Source organism: Bubalus kerabau, chromosome X (assembly GCF_029407905.1).
Source record: "Bubalus kerabau isolate K-KA32 ecotype Philippines breed swamp buffalo chromosome X, PCC_UOA_SB_1v2, whole genome shotgun sequence".
NCBI classification, from domain to species: Eukaryota; Metazoa; Chordata; class Mammalia; order Artiodactyla; family Bovidae; genus Bubalus; species Bubalus kerabau.
In genome coordinates this window covers 17,905,129-17,925,097 of record NC_073647.1, presented here as the reverse complement: position 1 = coordinate 17,925,097, position 19,969 = coordinate 17,905,129, and the positions used below count along the sequence as shown (strand labels likewise).

At 50.0% G+C, this 19,969-nt stretch overlaps 1 protein-coding gene across 3 annotated transcripts in view; it reads right to left on the bottom strand.

Annotated features, from left to right (window-relative positions):
* The window catches only part of BCORL1 (BCL6 corepressor like 1), a 58,237-nt gene that overhangs the window by 10,579 nt on the left and 27,689 nt on the right, over window positions 1-19,969 (bottom strand). For all 3 annotated transcript variants that reach the window (XM_055563772.1, XM_055563771.1, XM_055563773.1), the window contains 7 exons: window positions 16,703-16,868; window positions 15,359-15,439; window positions 12,884-13,273; window positions 8,677-8,900; window positions 4,005-4,226; window positions 1,759-1,925; window positions 864-1,009 (listed from right to left, as the gene is read on the bottom strand). In XM_055563772.1, the coding sequence (XP_055419747.1) occupies window positions 864-1,009; window positions 1,759-1,925; window positions 4,005-4,226; window positions 8,677-8,900; window positions 12,884-13,273; window positions 15,359-15,439; window positions 16,703-16,868 (1,396 nt within the window). The remainder of the gene's footprint in view (window positions 1-863; window positions 1,010-1,758; window positions 1,926-4,004; window positions 4,227-8,676; window positions 8,901-12,883; window positions 13,274-15,358; window positions 15,440-16,702; window positions 16,869-19,969) is intronic.

Genomic DNA, 19,969 nt, shown 5'->3' with positions numbered 1-19,969 from the left:
GAGCTCTACCACCAACATCGAAGCCTCCGAAGAGGATCAGCGACACAACCTCCAACTGCTCCATCCACCCAACTGCGCTTAGGCAGGCTGAAGAAGTCACTGCTGGAGCAAGGGCCAAGCTGTAATATCACACAGGAGGTAGGGTTCCTTTATTCAGAGGTCAAGTCTGAGGAGATTTCCACTGAGCATGCCCAAGCCAGACTTCCTCCTCCCACTGCCCAACTCTGTAGAGCTATCTAACTGCAGACAAACAGCTGTCATCCACTGATGAGAAAACAAATGCAAGTTGGCTTGTGGTGCCTGCCACGGGCCTTAACACTACTTTTCCAGAGGGGGCAAGTGAGGGAGGAAGAGCAAAGAACAGGAGGATGCACAGGGAACATCACAGTTACCACAGGGCGTGAGGAATAAAGCAAGTGGAGGGGTCCCAAGGGTGGGACTTTGATCACCAACAGAGATAAAGTGCAAGTGCAAAAACAAAAGCAAACTGTTAAGTGCCACCTCTCTGCAAATGGCACACCATTCAAAGCACAAGTCCACACATTTTGCCCCAAACTCAAACTACTAGTGGGGCCACTGTCCCACAGAGAGGCCTACCTCACACATGGAGCGGGAAGAGGGGGCCCCAAGGGCGACCGGGGCCCTGAAGAGGATGCATGCAATGAGAACACTCACAGCACAGGGACAAGACGAAGCTGCCTGCTGACTTTGTAAAGTTCAGAGAGATTTCTGAGTTGCCAGAAAGAAACATGTGATGAGAGCCGATGCCCCTCATAGGAGTCGCTTGAAATGAGTGAGATGGTATCTCGGGAGCTCAGGGTCAGAGCCCTAGTAATGAGGTTTTGAGTCTGGGTCATACTCACCACTGAGAAAGCGCTTCATGGTGTCACTGCTGGCCAGCTTCATGGCTGTCTGTCCTGAGTAGGTGGCCAGCGTGGGGTCAGCCCCATAGGACAGCAGAAGCCAGATGGTCTCCAGGTTGTCGTTGACCACTGCATCATGAACTGGCCTGCAAGGTGACACAGGGTGAGAACAGCAGGACCCAAGTGGGAACCTGGGTGTCTAGGCCTCAGGCCACCTTGGCAGGGAAAGCAAAGTGAGACGAGCCCAGCGTAACATGGGGAAGAGGGCAGGGAGCCTGCCTGGCCTGCACTGCCCTCCATATTTCCCTGCCTCTTTCTCCTCCCTCCCAGTTCTCTCTCTTATGTTCCCCAATGGCACTCTGCTGGTTGTTCTGGAGCTCAGGGGAGAATAGGCCCCTAACTGAAGTTAAACTTAAGAGAAAATTCTGGGGGATATGACTGGAAAACCCAGATGACTGCCCCAGAGCTGCTCCGCACACCCAGCAGGTGGCCCAGCAGAGCCCACAGCCTCTGACCCAAGCACCCCCCACCACTTGGTATGCAGTTCAGGGGTCAGTTTCGCCCAGGGAGCAGGCCCTCGGATACAGCACAGGAGAATGGGTGCAGTTTCTTTAAGACACGGCAGGTGTCCCTTTTTTAAGTATACAGAGATCAAATCAAGAATCAAATCTGGGATGTTACCTCAAGATCAGCCTTCTGATTCCTAAAGCCTGAGATTCTACCTGAAGACAGGTGCCAGGGATGATCCCCAGAGAACCCCGGCCTCCCATCAGTGGGCAACATGGACTGGCCAGCCAGGGATTCATGCAGCCTGGCCTGAAGTGGGGTGGATTCTCTTGAGGGAGGGGCTGAGCAGGGGAGAGGGGTGGGGGAGACGGGAGGGCAGGCTTCTTGCCTGGTGCCATCCTGTGCACTACAGTTCACGTTGGCCCCGTGCTCCAGCAGGATGTTCAGGATGTCAGTCCAGCCCCGGGAGCAAGCCTCATGCAGGGCCGTGTAGCCGGCATTGTCACGGTGATTCACATCTTCACTGTCTTTTTGGAGGCAGTAGAGGACAACGTCCTGTGGGGACAGGGAGGGCGCCATGAGCAGAGAGGCCAAACTCTTGCAGTCACCTGGGTTAGGTTTGAAGCTCTCCACGTGTCCAAAGAGTCTCAGAACGTGCTCTTTAGTCCAGGGACTGATGGGCAGATCTCAGAATCTACTGTCAACTAAATCAGTCCTGAGGTGCCAGCTTTGGGCAGTGTCCTCAGCAGAGTGGAGACATTTCTAATGGCTGACAACACTGATCAGGGTATGGGCTGTGGGTGTAAGCCCCTCAGAGAGGCTCACCTGCCCACCCAGAGCTCACACCCTCAGGCCTCCATGGTCTGACTGCCCATTCCCTCGTCCGGGGCTTTGCGAGACAGCCCCAGACCAGAGAAATGAGACTTGTGCTGGCAAACACTGCCTCTGGCAGTTATTTGAGAACAAGGAAGAAAGAACTGGTGTAAGTACCATCCCTGGATGTGTATCCCAGGGCAGTCAGTTCCAGCCCTCCCCTCAAATGAAGACTGTTCTGAGTATCATCCAGGGTGGGCAGTCATCCATAGTAATGATCAGTGTCCCTGGGCTGAGATGACAGGACGATAAGTGGGACTCCAGGCTGAGAAGCAGTCTAGCTAGCTGTGGTGGATAAGCTGAGGCAGAAGGGAGAGGCAGTCCCTCTTCTGAGGGAAAGAGGCTGACAGCAGCTACCAGCAGCCTCTCGTCAGCTCCCCCAGGCCCTGGTGAGATGGGACTCAGCCGTCCTGACTGACAGCTAGCACACCGGCTGGCTGGCTAGAGCCTGTGTGCCTGAGTCGGGGTGCTGCCTTCTGGACACGGAACTGTCACATTGTCTCTAAGCAGGGGGTCACGAAGCCCCCACCCTTCCCACCACTGCAGATATCGCCTCTTTGTCCTGGCCTCAGACGCCTCCTCCTTCCCTTCCTCCTGTCACAGGCTGTCCAACCTGCCCTTGCCCTGTCCTGATCGGTTCACCTATGGTCTCCTGCTGCCTGATTTGGCCCCAAGTAAAAGAAACTCACTTAAAGGGCAAGGGTTGGTTATCATTTTTTCTTTAGATCTCCCTTACCAGCTATCCAGGCCCCCACACTAGGTGCTCAAGACAGATAGGTGGCTTGCCAGTGAGACAGTGTCAAGGTGGCTCTCTTATGCCAACCCACCTGGCTGGGAGTCCAGCTGTCTTTAAATGAGTCAGTTATGGGTACTGGAAACCTCAAAAGAAAAAAAAAAAGAGGACCTACTCTATAGCCCAGCATTTCCACACTTCAGAGCAAATTCTGGGGAAATAACTGGTGTGGCTGGCAAAGGCACATGGTCAAGGAGCTCATAGCCACAAAATACGCTCATATCAACAAAAATGTCCAACAATGTCATTGAATGAATCTGGCTTCTGCCCCTACCCTTTGGGAATCAAGAAGACGCTGGTGTGAATTCAGACTCACATATACATAGTGCTTGAGTGACTGTGGACACATCACTTAACATGGCTAACCCCTGATTTTCTCACCTGTAAAACAGGGTTAATAAAACCTACCTCCATAGGCTTACAGTGAAGATGAAAGGATATGAAGTAACGAGAGCTCTTAACATGACCAAAGAGGTGCTCAACAAATACCAGCTTCCTTTCCAGTCCATAGGGAAGCAGCATAAGGTGGGGGTAAGCGCAACTCTGCCCCTCCAATGTACTCGACCCCTCCACTACTGGAGGCCAAAAGGAGGGGAAGCTGGAGGGAGATATAAAGAGTGAGCGATGATCACCCCCATTCCTCTCTGAGTGGGGATCCATGGCACAGGGAAATTCAAGATGACATAAAACCCCCCAAATCCCATTTCTGGCCTATGAAGGTACTGGATGATATTGTCTTACCATTTCAATGCTATTCATCCTAAATTGACATCCAATCGGGTTTGCAAGCCCACACAGCACGTCGCGATGAGGCAGCCCCATAGGCCATATACACAGTAGGAGGGGGCCATTCTGGACTTAAGCCCCAAACAAAGGCCTGGCCAGGCCACAGAAGAGCCAATGGGGAAGAGATTATCCACAGATGCTGGGGCAACAATATCCTGTGGATATGAGGAGGTGTTCCTTACCTTATACCCAAGGCGGGCCGCCCGCTGTAGGAGGGTCTCGCCAGCATTTTTGTTCACTATGAGACGACGAGCCTCTGGGGGAATCTGCCGGGCTGTGGGTGACTCGGAGGCCTCCTCTGGGCCAGCACTTCGGGACTTAGAGGGTGTGCATGGTTCTGTGGGCTTCGCTGGGGTGGGAGATTTGGGAGGGCGTGTCTTCTGCTGGCTCCAACGCCCTTTGCTCTGGAAGGCAGAGACACAGATCAGCACAACTCACCACCGCATTTCTACCCAGCGAGCAGATGCAGAACGGCTCAAGTCCTCAACCCCGAAAACCAAGCAATAACGAAGGGATTGCACACAGAGCTCGAGGGGATATGCCAGCTTCTCTCACACACTCTGCACGCCTTCTTTACCTGCCTTGATCCCCATTTGTTGAAGTTTTTAACTAGTCACCTCGATAAATAAGCAGAAGCAAATTCTCAGAGTGAAGAAAGGTGGAGACAGCTCGCTGTGATGAAAGAGGCACAGCTGTAGAAGCCTTCACTCTGTTGCAAAAACCTTCCCCCAACATCCAACCCTCACCAGGCTTTCCCCACCTCCTAGCACACTGTCCCCCTGGATTACACTCATGCCCACCTGGGCTGGTGGAAAGTGCTCAGGCTCTAGAATCAGACAGACCAGCTTTTGAATCCTGCCTCTGCCAGCCACTAGCTGCAAGACCTGAGGCAAGACCCAACTTCTCAGAGCCTCACTTTCTCCCCAACAGGGTCTTTGAGATAATGAGCTAGAGCAGCACAGAACAATGCACACGGTGGGTGCTCACAAAACATTACAGTCCTTTCCTCATGAATGACCCATGCTTGTCTCCTTTCTTCTCCCATTTTGAACTACAATATCCAGAACAGGTTCTCATGTCTGGCACACTATGGTTTATTGAGTCCATAGGGGCAGGTTACTTGTCTCTTTCAGATGAGAGGAGGGGACTTCAGACAGAGAGGAACTGTGTTTGAAGAGCTGTACTCAAGGACCCAGACGCAAAGTGCTTCATGTTCACCTGGATCTAAGTTTGATGATGAGATTCTAAACTTGGAGTTAATGCCATAAGTGGACAAGACTTTGGGGGAGCCATGGGAGAGGAGGGTATGACTTGCACGTGGAAGGAACATGAATCACCAGGGGCCAGAGGACAAGAATGCCCCCATCAGACTCTAAGATGACTGTGATGATCCCCACCTCCTGATATTCATGCTCTTGTGTAGCCCCTTCTGCACAGGAGAAGGCAGAGATGATGGTGTGTGACCTCCAAGGCCACAGCCTAAAAGATAATGTGGCTTCTGCTTTGCCCTCTTTTGAATCACTCATTCAGGAGGAAGCCAGCTGCCACGTCATGAGGATAGTCAAGCATCCCTTAAGAGGCCCAAGGGGCAAGAAAAGGAGGTCCCCCCCCAACAGCAAGCCTCGACTTGCCACCTATGTGAGGGAGCCACTCAAGAAGCAGATCCTCCAGCCCCAGTCGAGCCTTTGCACGAATGGAGTCCTGGCTGACACCATGACTGCAATCTCATGCATGGGAGACCCCAAGTCAGACACAGCAAAGCTGCTCCTGAATTCCTGACCCCAGAAACTATGAAATAATACATGCTTATTGTTGGGATAAACTGCTAAATCTTAGGGTAGTTTGTTGTGCAGTGCAATAGATAACTAGGAGGGCTTCCCAGGTGGGTCACTGGTAAAGAATCTACCTGCCAATGCATGAGACCCACGTTTGATCCCTGGGTCGGGAAGATCCCCTGGAGATCTTCCCTAGCTACCTACTCCAGTATTCTTGCCTGGAAAAATCCCATGTATAGAGGAGCCTGGTGGACTACAGTCCATAGGGTGGCAAAGAGTTGGACACGACTGAGCAACTGAGCACAACAGATAATGAATACATCCTACTTACCTAAATCCCCGAGAGCATCAAGGGCTCCCTTAAATCCTGTCATCTACAATACTGTGGTCCCCACTGCCCTTTCTCTACACACCCAGAACACCTAGTCTGAATCACATAATCCCATGCCTTATGCCTGACTGTCAACTTCCTTCTGTTGTTTCATGGGCAAGTCTGGCCTCCCCTACTACATTTTAAGCTCCCTGGGGTTAGGGTTCATATTGTAGTCATCTCTTTTGTTCCTTACAGCAATTAACTTGGGGTTGGGCATGTCACTGCAGCAAACATTTGTTGACTTGATTCAAGCCAGCTACACATAGAGCCCTGGGCAGCCAAAAGAGTTGCCTAGAAAGACACGAAGCCAGGAAAGAAATTGCACCAGGGAAAAGACATTGACCCAGGGCATTTGTTTCCTCTGGTAAATTGCAAGAAAAGAGCTGCTCTCTGTCCACATCCCAAAAGGGCAGAGAGGTATAACAGCTAGCAGGAAGGCCCTGGCTACGAGCGTAGAATGTGGCCTTTTTTTGCCAGGAGAACACAGGTGTACAAAGGTAATACTGGAGGATGCTGGGTAAAATGCCCAGGTTGTTGCTAAGCCAAGTGAGGAGCCAAAGGGTGATTCCCCGTCAAGGGGCCAGAGCTGGAAGAGAAAAGGGAGGCTGCCAGAGAGAGGGAGGAGCAAGACCCCCTGCCCTGCCCCCCTGGCTTGGAGCCCCTGTGGGAAGAAGCCTTTGGCTGATGTGCCAGCTTCAGCGTTGCAGGCGCGTCCCCGCCCTCCCCCTGCCTTGCTTCTCACTACAAAGCACTGTGCCACGGGGGCAACTGGAGCAGGTGGTGGTGACTGGGAAAGAAAGAAAGGCGGGAGGGAGAAAGGGAGACCCTGGGAAGGCACAAAACCTCTCTGGGAGAACATTCCAGTGGATACACTGCCAGGCAGAATTACCAGACATGTGCTGCTGAGTGTCAGGTGGCTCGTCACCTTTGTGTGGGATGGAGTCATGTGAGTGGGGAAGAGCAGGGGATGAGGATGTCCACCTTCCACCAGAGCTGCTCCGGCTGGCACCGTCTTCCTGCCTAGCCTCGCCCTACCCCAGCATCACCTGAATGCAGACAGAAGCCACCCATTCACAGGGTGGAGGCATATGGAAAGGGTAGGGGCTGGGGGTGCCCCCGGGGCAGCCAGGCCTGCCTCATGCCCCAGTCTGTCACTCAGACCACCAAGTAACCTCGAGCAAGTCCCTGAACCTCCCCAAACGTTGGTTTCCTCACTATAAAATGACAACAAGAGGGCCCACCTCTGACAGCTGCTGTGGGACCTGAGTGTTTGTGTGAGCAGAGCACCTGGCCCAGAGCAGATGCCCCGGTTCCTGCCTTGGCCCCTCCAGAGTCTCCAGGAGCCGGCCCTGCTACCTGGCCTTCCTGTGTCTCTGTCCCCTCATTCTTGCCTTGGTCTGAAGCTCGAGGGTTTACACCAACCTCAGAGACAGCACTTGACCATTATCAAAGCCTTTCACATCCACTGCCTCCTTTGTTCCCCTAAGCACCCTTGTGGGATGGAAAGGACTGGAAGTATCATCTCCTTTTTTTAAAGATGAAGAAATAGGCTTGAGCACTTTGTTTGCGCTGAAATCAGATTCCAGAACAAGGGTGGGGGACTTGAGCACCTGGGTCTGCTACCTCTTGCCAGTGCCACTCAGGGAGCCTGCTCTGGAGCTGGCAAGAGCCATTAGAGTCACAACCACCGAAACCAGCTCATACGGCCTTTTGAGTTTTGGTTATCAAGACAAACACATATTACAGGCAAACGCTTGAACCTGAGCCTCGCATCTCTCCAACATCCTCACACCTCCAGGATGAGAGGATCATGGGATTTTCTTTTTTTCAATTGCATGGTGTGGAACTAAACACCAATGCCATGAACATCAGAACCCAAAGAGACATCAGTTTTGAACAGGGGTTCTAGTGCCCTTGCTTGGCTATGGATTGGTAGGCACTCATGAGAAGCACAGAAACTGAGGAGTGGAGTTGGGAAAGTACAGATATGACCAGTCCAAGTGGAATTCCTTCAGCCCCACCCTCAGGCAACCTTTGTCTGGACATCAACATCCTTGCTTCTACAAATTGTTTTCTACCTTGATTGACTCAGAAAACTTCCTGATTGGTTTCCAGTGAGTTAAGCCCAGACAAAAGCTTCTTGATTGGACGTTAACAAGCTATTCAGGCTAACATTCTGCCATATTCTTTAACTCTTCCCTTACTCTAAGGAGATCCAAGGATTGTTGAGGCAAATTCATCCTGGGCCAAACCCTACAGTTTGTAGATGCTTATTATTAGCTCTGACTTCAGTGCCCATCCTTCAAATCTACAGCCCAACCCTTCTAGAATTAGTTTAAAACACTGTAATAAATACGAGTTAATTCAATCCCCCCATGCACTCACTCGGGCTTCCCTGGTGGCTCAGACATTAAAGAATCCGCCTGCGATGTGGGAGACCTGGGTTCGATCTCTGGGTCAGGAAGATCCCCTGGAGGAGGGCATGGCAACCCACTCCAGTATTCTTGTCTGGAGAATCCCATGGACAGAGGAGCCTGGTGGGCTATAGTCCATGGGGTCACAAAGAGTTGGACATGACTGAGTGACTCACACTTTCACTTTTTCTGTTCATGCACTTACTCACTCACTCAGAAGACTGTTCCTCAAATGGGAAACACGCCACCCTAGCCCAGTCTCCACCCCCAACTTCTCTGGCTGATAACATACCTTTGCATCTTCTGAGACTGTCACCATGTGCTTGGTCTTGCACTTTCGTTTTCCTGATGGCTTTTCTGAATTTTCAAGGCAGGCTGGCTCCTCAAGGTTGTTTGGGAGGAAACCATTTGGTGAATCTGAGATCCCCTGGGCTTTGTTGGGCAAGAGAAGGTTCCTGTTCCGGAGGCGGTGCTCTGGGCTCTGGGAGGAAGTCTTCTGCTTACGGGCCTTTAAATCTGCAGGAAAGAATGGATGTCAGGGAAATGGCACACAGAAAAGCAACGTCTTCCTCTAAGCTGAATCAGAGGACTTTGGGGATTAGAATCTCAGGACAAAGTTGTGTAACTATTCCCTACCAATATCTGGTGCGGGGCTGCCTATTCCACTAGATGCTTCTCGAACAGACACTGTGCTTCCACATCAATGTCCCTCCCCTCCAAGCAGAAGACAACTCCCAGCCTTGCTAGCAGGGGGTGGCCCATCTGGCTGTCCCAAAGATGAGGGTCTATTTAAAAGGAAATCAGAACTTTCCCAGCATTTCCCCCCTTTGTCTCTTTCTCCACTTCAATATGAAACAAAGCTAGCAGCTCTCCTGAAGTGAAGCATGTAGTATACTAGGGGCGAGTAAATGGGAGAAGGCGTCCCTCACAGCCTTAGCTCTACCCGCCTGTCTGCCCTGTTGGTCTCTCTCCAGGCACACAAAGATCAAAGTGGACAGAAACTCCCTGAAACCAGAAGCTGCCACGGGCCAACTTAACTGAGGGGCAGTCACAGAAACCTGCTGCCCTCTGTAGCTGGAAATCAAGTCACTGGGGCACACTGAGCAACATCTCTAGTTCTAGTCATAGCTCGCCGAACAGAGCACATTCCAATTTCCAAAAGGCCTGCTGGGAACTCCATACCAAGAGCTTCATAAAGCAGGGTCAGTCCTAAGCCCCATGGGGTGGGGTGGGACAGATTGAGTTGATCCTTATCTCTTAACATGACTGTTACATGGCATGGCCATTAGCTGTGTGGTTGCTGAGGGCAGGTCATAATCTCTGGGAGCCTAGTTTCCACGTCTGTAAAATGAGGATAGAATCCACACCACCCTTTTATAAAGTGTAAGGCATCATTACTGTGCTAGTTAAGTGTAAGCTTTTAGGCAGGACCATGCCCATATAGTCTTTATCTTCCCGCCAGGACTGGCCACCATGCCTAGTGAACAGTGAAAGATGAGTATGTCTCTGAAGTAACTGCAGCCTCAGTTTCTCCAAGTTGTGAAATGAGGGGGTTCTGCAAGATCCAAGAGTTCTCAACCCACCTCCCTTGACCTTGGCTTCTCTTACGTGTGACATTGCCAAGGGGAGACCTAGATGGAGGAGCCATCATCATAGCATGAGGACTTCTCCACAGGTGACACAGAGCTCTCAAAAGCCCAGTTGTCACAGCCCCCCATTCTCCCAACTTTCCCTAGTCCACCAGTGGGTCCCCACCTCTGCCTAAGAACTGCTGTGCTGCTGTTTACAATAGCCAGGACATGGAAGCAACCTAGATGTCCATTGGCAGATGAATGGATAAGAAAGCTGTGGTACATATACACAATGGAATATTACTCAGCTATTAAAAAGAATGCATTTGAATCAGTTCTAATGAGGTGGATGAAACTGGAGCCTATTATACAGAATGAAGTAAGTCAGAAAGAAAAATACCAATACAGTATATTAACGCATATATGTGGAATTTAGAAAGATGGTAATGATGACCCTATATGCAAGACAGCCAAAGAGACACAGATGTAAAGAACAGACTTTTGGACTCTTTGGGAGAAGGCAAGGGTGGGATGATTTGAGAGAATAGCATTGAAACATGTATATTATCATATGTGAAATAGATCACCAGTCCAGGTTTGATACATGAGACAGGGTGCTCAGGGCTGGTGCACTGGGATGACCCTGAAGGATGGGATGGGAAGGGAGGTGGGAGGGGGGTTCAGGATGGGGGACATATGTACACCCATGGCTAATTCATGTGAATGTATGGCAAAAAACCACCACAATATTGTAAAGTACTGAGCCTCCAATCAAAATAAATTTTTAAAAAAAGAACTGCTGTGCTGGATGGCTTCTAATGGCACTTCAAGCCAGCACATTATCAACCAGGCCTTTTAATGTAACCAGTTTGGGCTGAGGCAAAAGAGGAAGGAATAGAAGCGAGTCTTGTGAGAACCTCAGGAAACATGGGGAAGCCATATTACAGCATTCAATGCCGCAGGAAAAGCAGCAGCCCCTTCCCATGTCCTCAGGGCAGGGTAGGCTCTGGAGTTTATTCGACACTGGTGGAGCACCCTCATGGTAGCACCGAAGGGAACTGGGAGTGAAGGTAGCAGGTATGTGAATGGCAATGGTTCTTCTTATCCCCTCTGCAAATCAAGGAGAGACCCAAGCCCAGGATGAAAAGAAAGATCATGAGGCTCACACGGGAGTTGTCTGGTCTAGTTTAGTCTCTGCCTGACTCTGTGATGTCAACCTGAAAGAGGGGAGTAATAGGAGGAATTGGAGCTTCTGGAGAAGAGAGATGTTTGCCAGGCAATTCCTTCAAGAAGAGTTAGCATCACATATGGAGAAGATCGTAGGCCAAATCCAACAGACTCAACTCAAAACCCGTAGACACACACATGGAGGGAGAATGATCTGGTTTCCAAACACTGGAGGTGACCCCACAACCAGCAGGATGCCTTGCCGAGTGGTGCTCCCATGCTCCTGGAGGTGGTTATGTTGAAGCTGTCAAGAGTGCTGTGGTTATACAAAAGTGAAGTGAAGTTGCTCAGTCATGTCCAACTCTTTGCGACCCCATGTTTTGTAGCCTACCAGGCTTCTCTGTCCATGGGATTTTCCAGGCAAGAGTACTGGAGTAGGTTGCTATTTCCTTCTCCAGGGGATCTTTCCGACCAACGGATTGAATCTGGGTCTCCCACATTGTAGGCAGATGCTTTTACTGTCTAAGCCCCAGGGAAGTGATGATACAAAAGCTTCTCTTTATCCTAACACAAGTGGCTGAGGCCAACTGCTTGACAACTCACTCCTGACCAATCAATCCATCATGGCTCTGGCAGAAAAATGGGAAAGTCATCACTACTCTCACACGGTTGACAAAAACTGGCTCAATTACTCTCTTAAGTGTGAGGATAGATATAATATACATCTCTACTTAAACAGGGCCAGAGATGATGGTTAGCCTTCTTGGCATTATAGCAAACCCAGAATATACTACCCACTCCAACATGGTTGTTCAGTTTTCACTAATAATGAGACTGCAGATATTTACTAGCAGCTCAGGATGAATACATTATAGGAGACAATCAATTGTTGCTTCAAGGGCAGAGGTCAGAGAAAGAGAGTGAAAGACAGAAGTGTTTTCACTGAACCCAGAGATGTGCTTTTCGCTCATCTAGAAATCCACTACAGGAATGGGCCTGAAGAGCACTTAACAGAACAAACTGGTATTGGCCTTGGTGACAGTCTGTGCCTCCGTGATTGCGTATTATAGCATCTGACGTGGCCAAAGAGAGCCTGGTGTTCTCCTTGGGCTCCCCACTTTTCCAGCTCAGGTCCAACAAAAATGATGCCACCTCGGGTCACGTCAAAGCTTCACTCTGCCTCACTAACCTTTGTGGCTTTAACCAAGAAAGCCAAGTTGTGCCTGCTTCTACTTGAACTTCTTACGCTGGGTTGAGGAAACCATTGTACTTCTTTTGAACTTTAGGGGCTGGAGGCATCCCAGGAAAGGCAGCCAATGCCCTCTTTCTTCTCGGACCTAGGATTCTAGGAGAGAAAACCCAACCTCCCACGAGACCCAACTCCCTCAAGCCAACCAGAGAACTGCCTGGTAACCAAGGACATCACTGTGGCCATGCCCACATGTTGAGATTTATATATCTATATATATACATAAAACTGGAGGGCTTGGGCATACATGTCCTCAGCTCACCTGCAGGTCAGTGGGAACTCATTCAATCTCAACCCCAAGCCAAGACCTTGGGACTGCAGTTGAGTGACCCCCTCTGGCAGCTGGCGCTCATAGCACCAGGTTTCTCTGGGTGCAGAGGCCTTTGGCAGGTGGAGAGGAGGCAGGGGTGGGAGTACCCATGATGCCTGAGGGTCCCCAGAAGCCAGAGTCACTGTGGCTTGGGGACGGGTGACAGCAGCCGCCTGGGGCAGCAGCCCCTGGCCAGCCTTACCTGCTCTCCCTTTCCGCCGCTGCTCTTCCTCCTGCTCCGTCAGGTACTCCCCAGTCTGGTATTTTCGGCTCTTCTGCCGTCTCCGTTTCTTCCTCTTCACCAGGCCCTCCTCCTCGTCTTCCTCCTCCTCCTCATTGGTGTCCCACATTTGCCGGGCAGCCTCTGTTCTCCAGGGCATCTCCCGGGCTCGCCATAGGTGCCTGCGGCCCTGGCTCAGCAGGGTCTTATCTTGGGCATGGTGGCTGCGATACTGGGTGTCCCGCTGGGTCTTTCTCACCTTTCGACGCTTGGCCGGTGTGGGAGCCACTTCCTCTTCCTCCTCTGTGGGGAAGACTTCCTGGCATCCCATGTCACTGTCTGCCATACCAGCAAAGGAGCTACAGATGCTTCCTGCGGGTGGGATGTACAGAGGACGGTCATGCATCTCTTCAAAGGACTAAGAGTATGGTGTCGAAGCAAGTGCCCTGGATTAGGAGCCAGCAGGTCTGGGTTCGAGTTCAGGCTCTGCCAGTTATTGGCTGTATGCTCTGGGAAAGTTCCTTCACTTCTGTCTCCTTGTCTATAAATTGAGAATACTGTTCTGAGCCTTACTGACCTCACAGGACTGTTCTGAGGCTCAAATGAGATAATTCACTCCAAAGCGCTTTACACAGTCCAATAATTACACAACTGTCAAGTATCCAAACCACACACCCTTCCTCATCCGTGCTGCCCTGCCACTTTCATTCATTCCACAAACTCTTACTTAGTGCTTACGAGGTGCCAAGAGTTGTGTGAGGGGCAGGAGAGGGCCACAGGGTTTAGTAGAGGGTAAGGGAGGGCAGACTGACATTGCACCCCACCCCGGCTCACTATGTGACCCCCAAACTTGCTGACAGATCCACCCTGCGCAAGTTGAGTTGTCTCTCAAGGCTCTCAGGAAAAGTGAAGCAAGGAGCCCCTTTCCTGTGACAGCCTGGCTTAGGCCCGCCCAAATGCTCCAGAGCCAGGCCCTCTTCCCTTACATTGACCCCACCTTCTATTGAGCAGCCACGAGTCCAGGGGTGGAGCTTTCTCCCCAGCTCAGCTCCACCCCCCACCCCGCTGCAGCTGTGCCTCACCGCTGGGCAGGCACTTCCTCTCCTCTCACCACCACCCCAGGACGATGGGACCTTTCCTGCCCTCTTCTGCCACTGGCCGAGAGGCCATTTTCCTCCCAACTCCTACCCTCAACTCTGCTGACAACAAGCGCAGTCCTAAGCTGGCCTGGCTCAGCAGTCCAGGAGATCTGACATCGTCCTTGGATGTGGCTCTGAGATACCACCAGTTTTCTCTTAAGACCCAGCTATTAACTCAGCAAATCCCCAAACCCAAGTGAGGTCAGCAGAAAAGAAATGGTTCAAGGGAATTCCCGGGTGGTCCAGTGATTAGGACTCCAAGCTCTCACTGCTGAGGGCCTTGGTTCAACCCCTGGTTGCGGAACCACACGGAGCAGCCAAAAAAAAGAGAAGAAATGGTTCAAGGCAAACAGAGTGGCACTGGACCAAAGCTTCAAGCCCCTCAGTCAGACCACTTAAAGACAGCAAATGTCCAGCAAACTTTCCATTATACAGACCAGGCAGGGAACGCAGTGTTCTAGTTAATCTAATATTCTGGTTAATACGAATTACCATAGAGATCACCCAGGGATCACCAATTTCTAAAGAACCAAATACACTATGCTGTGTTTAACACTAAAATGGCAATGGCTGTAACGTAATGGCTCTTTGATGATTCAGAGGACACTTCAGGATTTGTCAAGGCCTCCAGGCTGTCATTACAAACCCCAATTACCAGCGTGCTCTCCGTGTGCTGAGGTGCTCGTTAACAGAATGTCAGATAACTGAGTTTACACTGTGCCTGCTTCTCCATTCCATTCACTTTGCCTGGATATCTGGGTGAACCCGGGCAACCATTTCTAGCACTAAGTACCAACTTGGAGGCTAGCAGACAAGAAGAGCGCCTGGCAAGAGCCATCCTTTCTTAGACACTGGGGGCTGATTAGTACAAATTCAGGGGACCAAGTGTGATTCTCCTGGCCCTGACGACTCAATGACTGTTTCCAATTTTGATGATGCTTGTCACATGGGCCAAGAAGAGAGAGGCCCAAAGATTAAAATGTCTGTGCTGGTAACTGGCCCCAATAATCAAGAGACGCCAAGGCCTGGAGTAGAACCAGTTTTCCTGAGTGGCACAGGCTTTTCGTCTTTCCACCACTGGCTACCAATAAGAGGTGTCAAATCCCTGTTCTCAAAAGCTAAGCAAATCGTCCTAAAATTGTGGGCAATGACCCAGCTCCTACCCTAGGCTCTCTTGTCTCTGCAGGGAGCTGGGCATCTTGGCACAATGAATGAAATTCCCACCTCTCCACTTAGGCCAATGGCAAAATGGCTCCACCAGATTTCTACCTCTCTGCAGAGAAGTACCAAGATGGGCCTCAGCCTCAGACTCACTCACCAGACTGACTGCGCGTCCGGGTGCTGAGGACCACAGGGATGAAGTCACGGAAACTGCTCTTTGCTTTCTTCTCTAAGGAACCTGGAGTGGTGTGCGGTTTCAGGGCAGAAGGCAGAAATATCACAATCAGAGTCTCAGCACAGGAAAGCCCCCCACCCTTGCCCTGAAAGGCTCAGATGGAAAGCTCAAGGGAGGGTTTGTGTTCTGCCTGCATTACATTTATTAGCTCCCCCTATGCTGCTATCAGGGCTTCCCTGGTGGCTCAGTGGTAAAGAATCCATCTGCCAATAGAGGAGATGTGGGTTTGATCCCTGGGTCGGGAAGATCCCCTGGAGAAGGAAATGGCAACCCACTCAGTATTCTTGCCTGAAGAATCCCATGGACAGAGAAGCCTGGTAGGCTATAGTCCATGGGGTTGCAAAGAGTTGGACATGACTGAGCACACCTGCATGCTGCCACCATTTAAGTATCTCTTTTAGAAAAGGAGCTTTTCCTGGTGGTTTCTGAAAACTGGGAGTTGGGTCATTTTGGCTGACACCAAAAAAGGCAGTGCATGGCATCAATGGGCTGGCACACCACAGAGTGGAAGGCCTGGCTGCCTGGACGACTGTGAGGCTGCTGCACCACCACAAAATTCTAACTGAGCTGGAATAGGTCCCAGAGAAGGGATCTTGGGGGACTGAGCAAGGCAGGAAGATGGGAGCAGGACGCGGCGGATGGCAGAAAGCTGCTATATAAGAAGAGACTATAAAGGGGCAGGCCATCTCAGACAGGAAGGCTGTGAACACAGGCTACTATGGGCGGGACTACACGGGCTTCTCTCTGCAGAGGATGCCAAGGAACTATCACTGGCATAGCACATGCATTACGTACACACCTCCCTGCCCCAAACATCCTGTATGTCCCTAAACAATAAGGGTTTACGATTTCTCTAGCCATGCTAGCTAGTTAATTTTTTAACCTTTATAATGGGAGTTTCCAAACATACCAAAGGTAGAGAAACTGTAAATAATCCCCCTTCGGCCTCAATCCTCATTAAAGCCGTTTCTTCTCTGAGCCTAGACCCACCACAGGCTAATAGGCTGGCTACTCTGGGGTTGGACTGACTCTTGTGTGTCTGAAAAGCACCACTTCAGAGTGTGCCTTACTCCAGCAACCAGGGTGAGCAGCCCTGCTCCTGTCTCTCTTCTCCTTCCACTTTCAGAGGTGTTAATGATCTCTCTCTCCTCGAGTGAGCAAGCCCCACTTTCCTGGTCAGTGTCAGAGGCCCTTCTCTCCGCCCCAGTCTGCCATAGGGATCCCCCTGCAGCCCAGAGAGAGGGCCAGGACACGCGCCAGGCCTACCTTCCTCATGGCCGTCGGCTCGTTTTCCTGGAGACTGGGACTCCGGCTTTGTTGGCTTCCGGTGCTTGTGCTTTACCCTGACTCCATTGTGCTCTTTTCCTGAATCTGGAGCCCCCCTGGGGCTTTTCTTGGTGGGTTCCTGGGGGTCACTAGGTGGCTTCCGGCACTGTGGAGAGGTAGATAGTGTCAGGTCCAAGGTCAGCTTCCCATCTTAAGAATGTTCTCTTAATGTTGAGCCCTGTGCCCTGATTCTGAAACACGGACATGAGCTGCCCAGGAATGGGCTGGGGGAAGGGGCAGCCCTCTGCCTTCCACAGTGGGCCACAGAGGCTTTTTGGACCCAATCCAGTGCCCTAGCTAATCCCCATAGACATCCATATCCCACCATTTTAAACAGGTCCACAGAGTCCGCATTCACAAGCCGAATAAACACCCAAAGTCATTTGAAAAGGTGCAAAGTCAGGCCCCATACTCTATCCGAACAGCAACAGAGAGACCGACAGAAAACAAAAATGCCTCTTCTGCAAGTTGGGTGACTACATTGTTCAAATAACTTCACTGTGAATAATATCGACACCAACAACTGAAAATAATTCTCGCGTGGGCCAATTCAAGAAAAATTATCTATTTTCATGTATAAATTCATACTAGAAAAAAGATTCCACTAAGGCAAGAAGAAAAGTCTGCCACGGGAGCCATTCTAATCTCCCCGTACTTAGGAAAGACAATGAAAAGGCTCAGGCATTTTCAACAATGCCCCCTTACACTTTGTGGCCTTTTCACCTTTTCCAAACACTCTCTCTACCATTCGATCTGTTATTCTTAACAACTCTGCAAGGAAAAGCTAATAATCACCCTTAGTGAAGAGATGAGGAAACTGAGCCTCCAGGGTAAGAGGTTAAATCATTTGTCCAGGGCAACACAGCCCAAGGTTTCCACTTGCCTCAGGGGCCACCAGGAACCAGGCCAGCCTGCAAGTTAACTGGTGTGTGCCTGTGGTGAGAAAACGGCCAAGCTGGGACCAAGACCCAGGGCTCCTAGCACCCAGGGCAGGCCCCTTCACCTCCGTTCTCATTCCTCTCTTCTTCTTCCTTCTGTGCTTGTGTCTCCACTGACTATGCTTGGCTCCACGCATACCTACTGCCTGGTGCCTGGGACAGTCACAATGGTCGTGCTTATGCACTGTTAGGATACTCTGAGCCTAGCAGTCACATATTCTCACAAGCTCTGAGATCTCTCCACGCCATCCAGCAAGAAATAGGGCAAGAGAGGGACTTTCAGTATTGCAGTGTCCAGGGAGTGTGGAATAAGCAAACCATTTTAACAATGACACGAGGAAGAAAGGCAGAGTGGTTTTCCCTTTAAGCAGACCTGCACACCGGGTGACCTTCTAGAAGATTATCACGATCCAGCTCCAGCTAAGGGGATGGCAGATATCTTACTGATGGAGCATCTTCCAGCAGGGGTTGGCAGGGGGACTCCACAAAAGTCACCAATCCCCGTCAAAGTCCAGGGAATCCTGCTATCCCATCAACTCCTCCTGCTTCTTACCTAGTGGAGGGCTGAGCTGGAAATTCAAGTTCAGTTTCTCCCTTCACTTGCTGCAAGTTCCTACAAACCAAAGTGTTAGGAGAAAGAAAGACATAGGGAGGAAAGAAGATGGGCACCAGCTGCTTCAAGTGTGCCCTTCAGGTATAGTCAGAAAACAACTCTTTCAGGTCATGGGGAATAAAGTTCAATGCACATCAATTTGAACATGTCCTATTTATTTCTGTATATCATTTTTAGCTGGCTCTTTCAAGTACAGATCATTAACCTTTACTTCCTAAGATAAGACAAAAACAGGCAGAACAGAACATCTAGACGGGATTCCTGTCTGCATGCTCTGCAAGGGCACACTTCAACTTAGGCAAGAAGTTGGGATGGTGAGGAGACCATGTAAAATGAATGTTCTGGTCAACAGAGTGTTGAAGGGTTTTTCTAAAGAATTTTCCAAATGATGAGGAGACCACCAGCACCAGACTGAAGGAGAATTTTCTTTGCTGATGATTCAGAGGTCCTTCAGGAGTCTCCAGGCCTTGGGGCAGGTGGTGTAGGAAACAGGAGACTGTGTTGTTTCTTTTTAAAAAATAACTTTCTTTTTTTTAGGTCACATAGGTTTATAACATTGTATAAGTTTCACACACTTAACATTATATTCCTACTTCTGTATATACTCCAGAGACTATTCTGATTCTTGGCCATACCCTGAAAGGGGCTGTTTTGAACTGACCCCTGATTTTAGTTTTGCTAATCAATGGTTTCTTCCTCAGGAAGATGGAACGTAAAAAAGAAAGAGCCAAGGTATTTGCTTTCCAGAAAAATGGACATTTACTAAATCATTACAGGCAGTTGCCAAGGGCTGCTTCGAGGCTCCTGACCCTGTAACTTTATTCTCTGCTCTCTGCATCTGTCAGTGCGCCCTGTGAACTCTGCATTTTATATAGGAAGGGGCGGGGCCTGTCTGCCAGTGAGTCACCTGTGAGACGTAAGCTCCAGGAGGGCGGGGACCACATCTATCCTATTTGTAATACTAACAATATCAATAGCAGCCACCAACACTTCCTGAGCACTTAACTATCTGCCAGGTACTGTTCTAAGCATCTACACGTATCACTTCATTTAATAATTTTTTAACAACAGCTTTGTTGACATAATTTATTGAGATATATCATATATTTGTAATGTTTGTAATTCAACTGTTTTTAGTACAGTCACAAACATGTGTAAGGATCATCACTATCTAGTTCCAAAAGTTCTTTCCTCACCCCAAATGGAAACCCTGGCCTCATTAAGCCATCTCCAGTTCCTCGTTCTCTCCAGCCTTAGGCAACCACTCATCTATGTCCTGTCTCTATCAATTTGCCCATTCTGGCCAGTATACATCATCACTGGGTGAGAAAAACCCACCCAAACTCTATCCCCAGTGTTCTTAACCTGGAGTCCATGGGTGGGCTTTGGGACATGGGTTGGGTCTTTGAGCCCCTTGAAATTATCGGCAAAATTATGAGGTCATGTTTCTGAGGACAGGGTCTGAAGCTCTCATTAGCTTCTCAAAGTGCTCTATGGTCCAACAACAACAACAACAAAAAAAAAACTAAGAACTTCTGCACAGACAAATTCACGGTGCTCTACCTAGAAATCTATTCAACATTCAATTTGAAGGCTTGTTAACATAACCTCAAATTGCTCCATATCTTGAATAAGCCCTATCCTCAACTGCTTCTA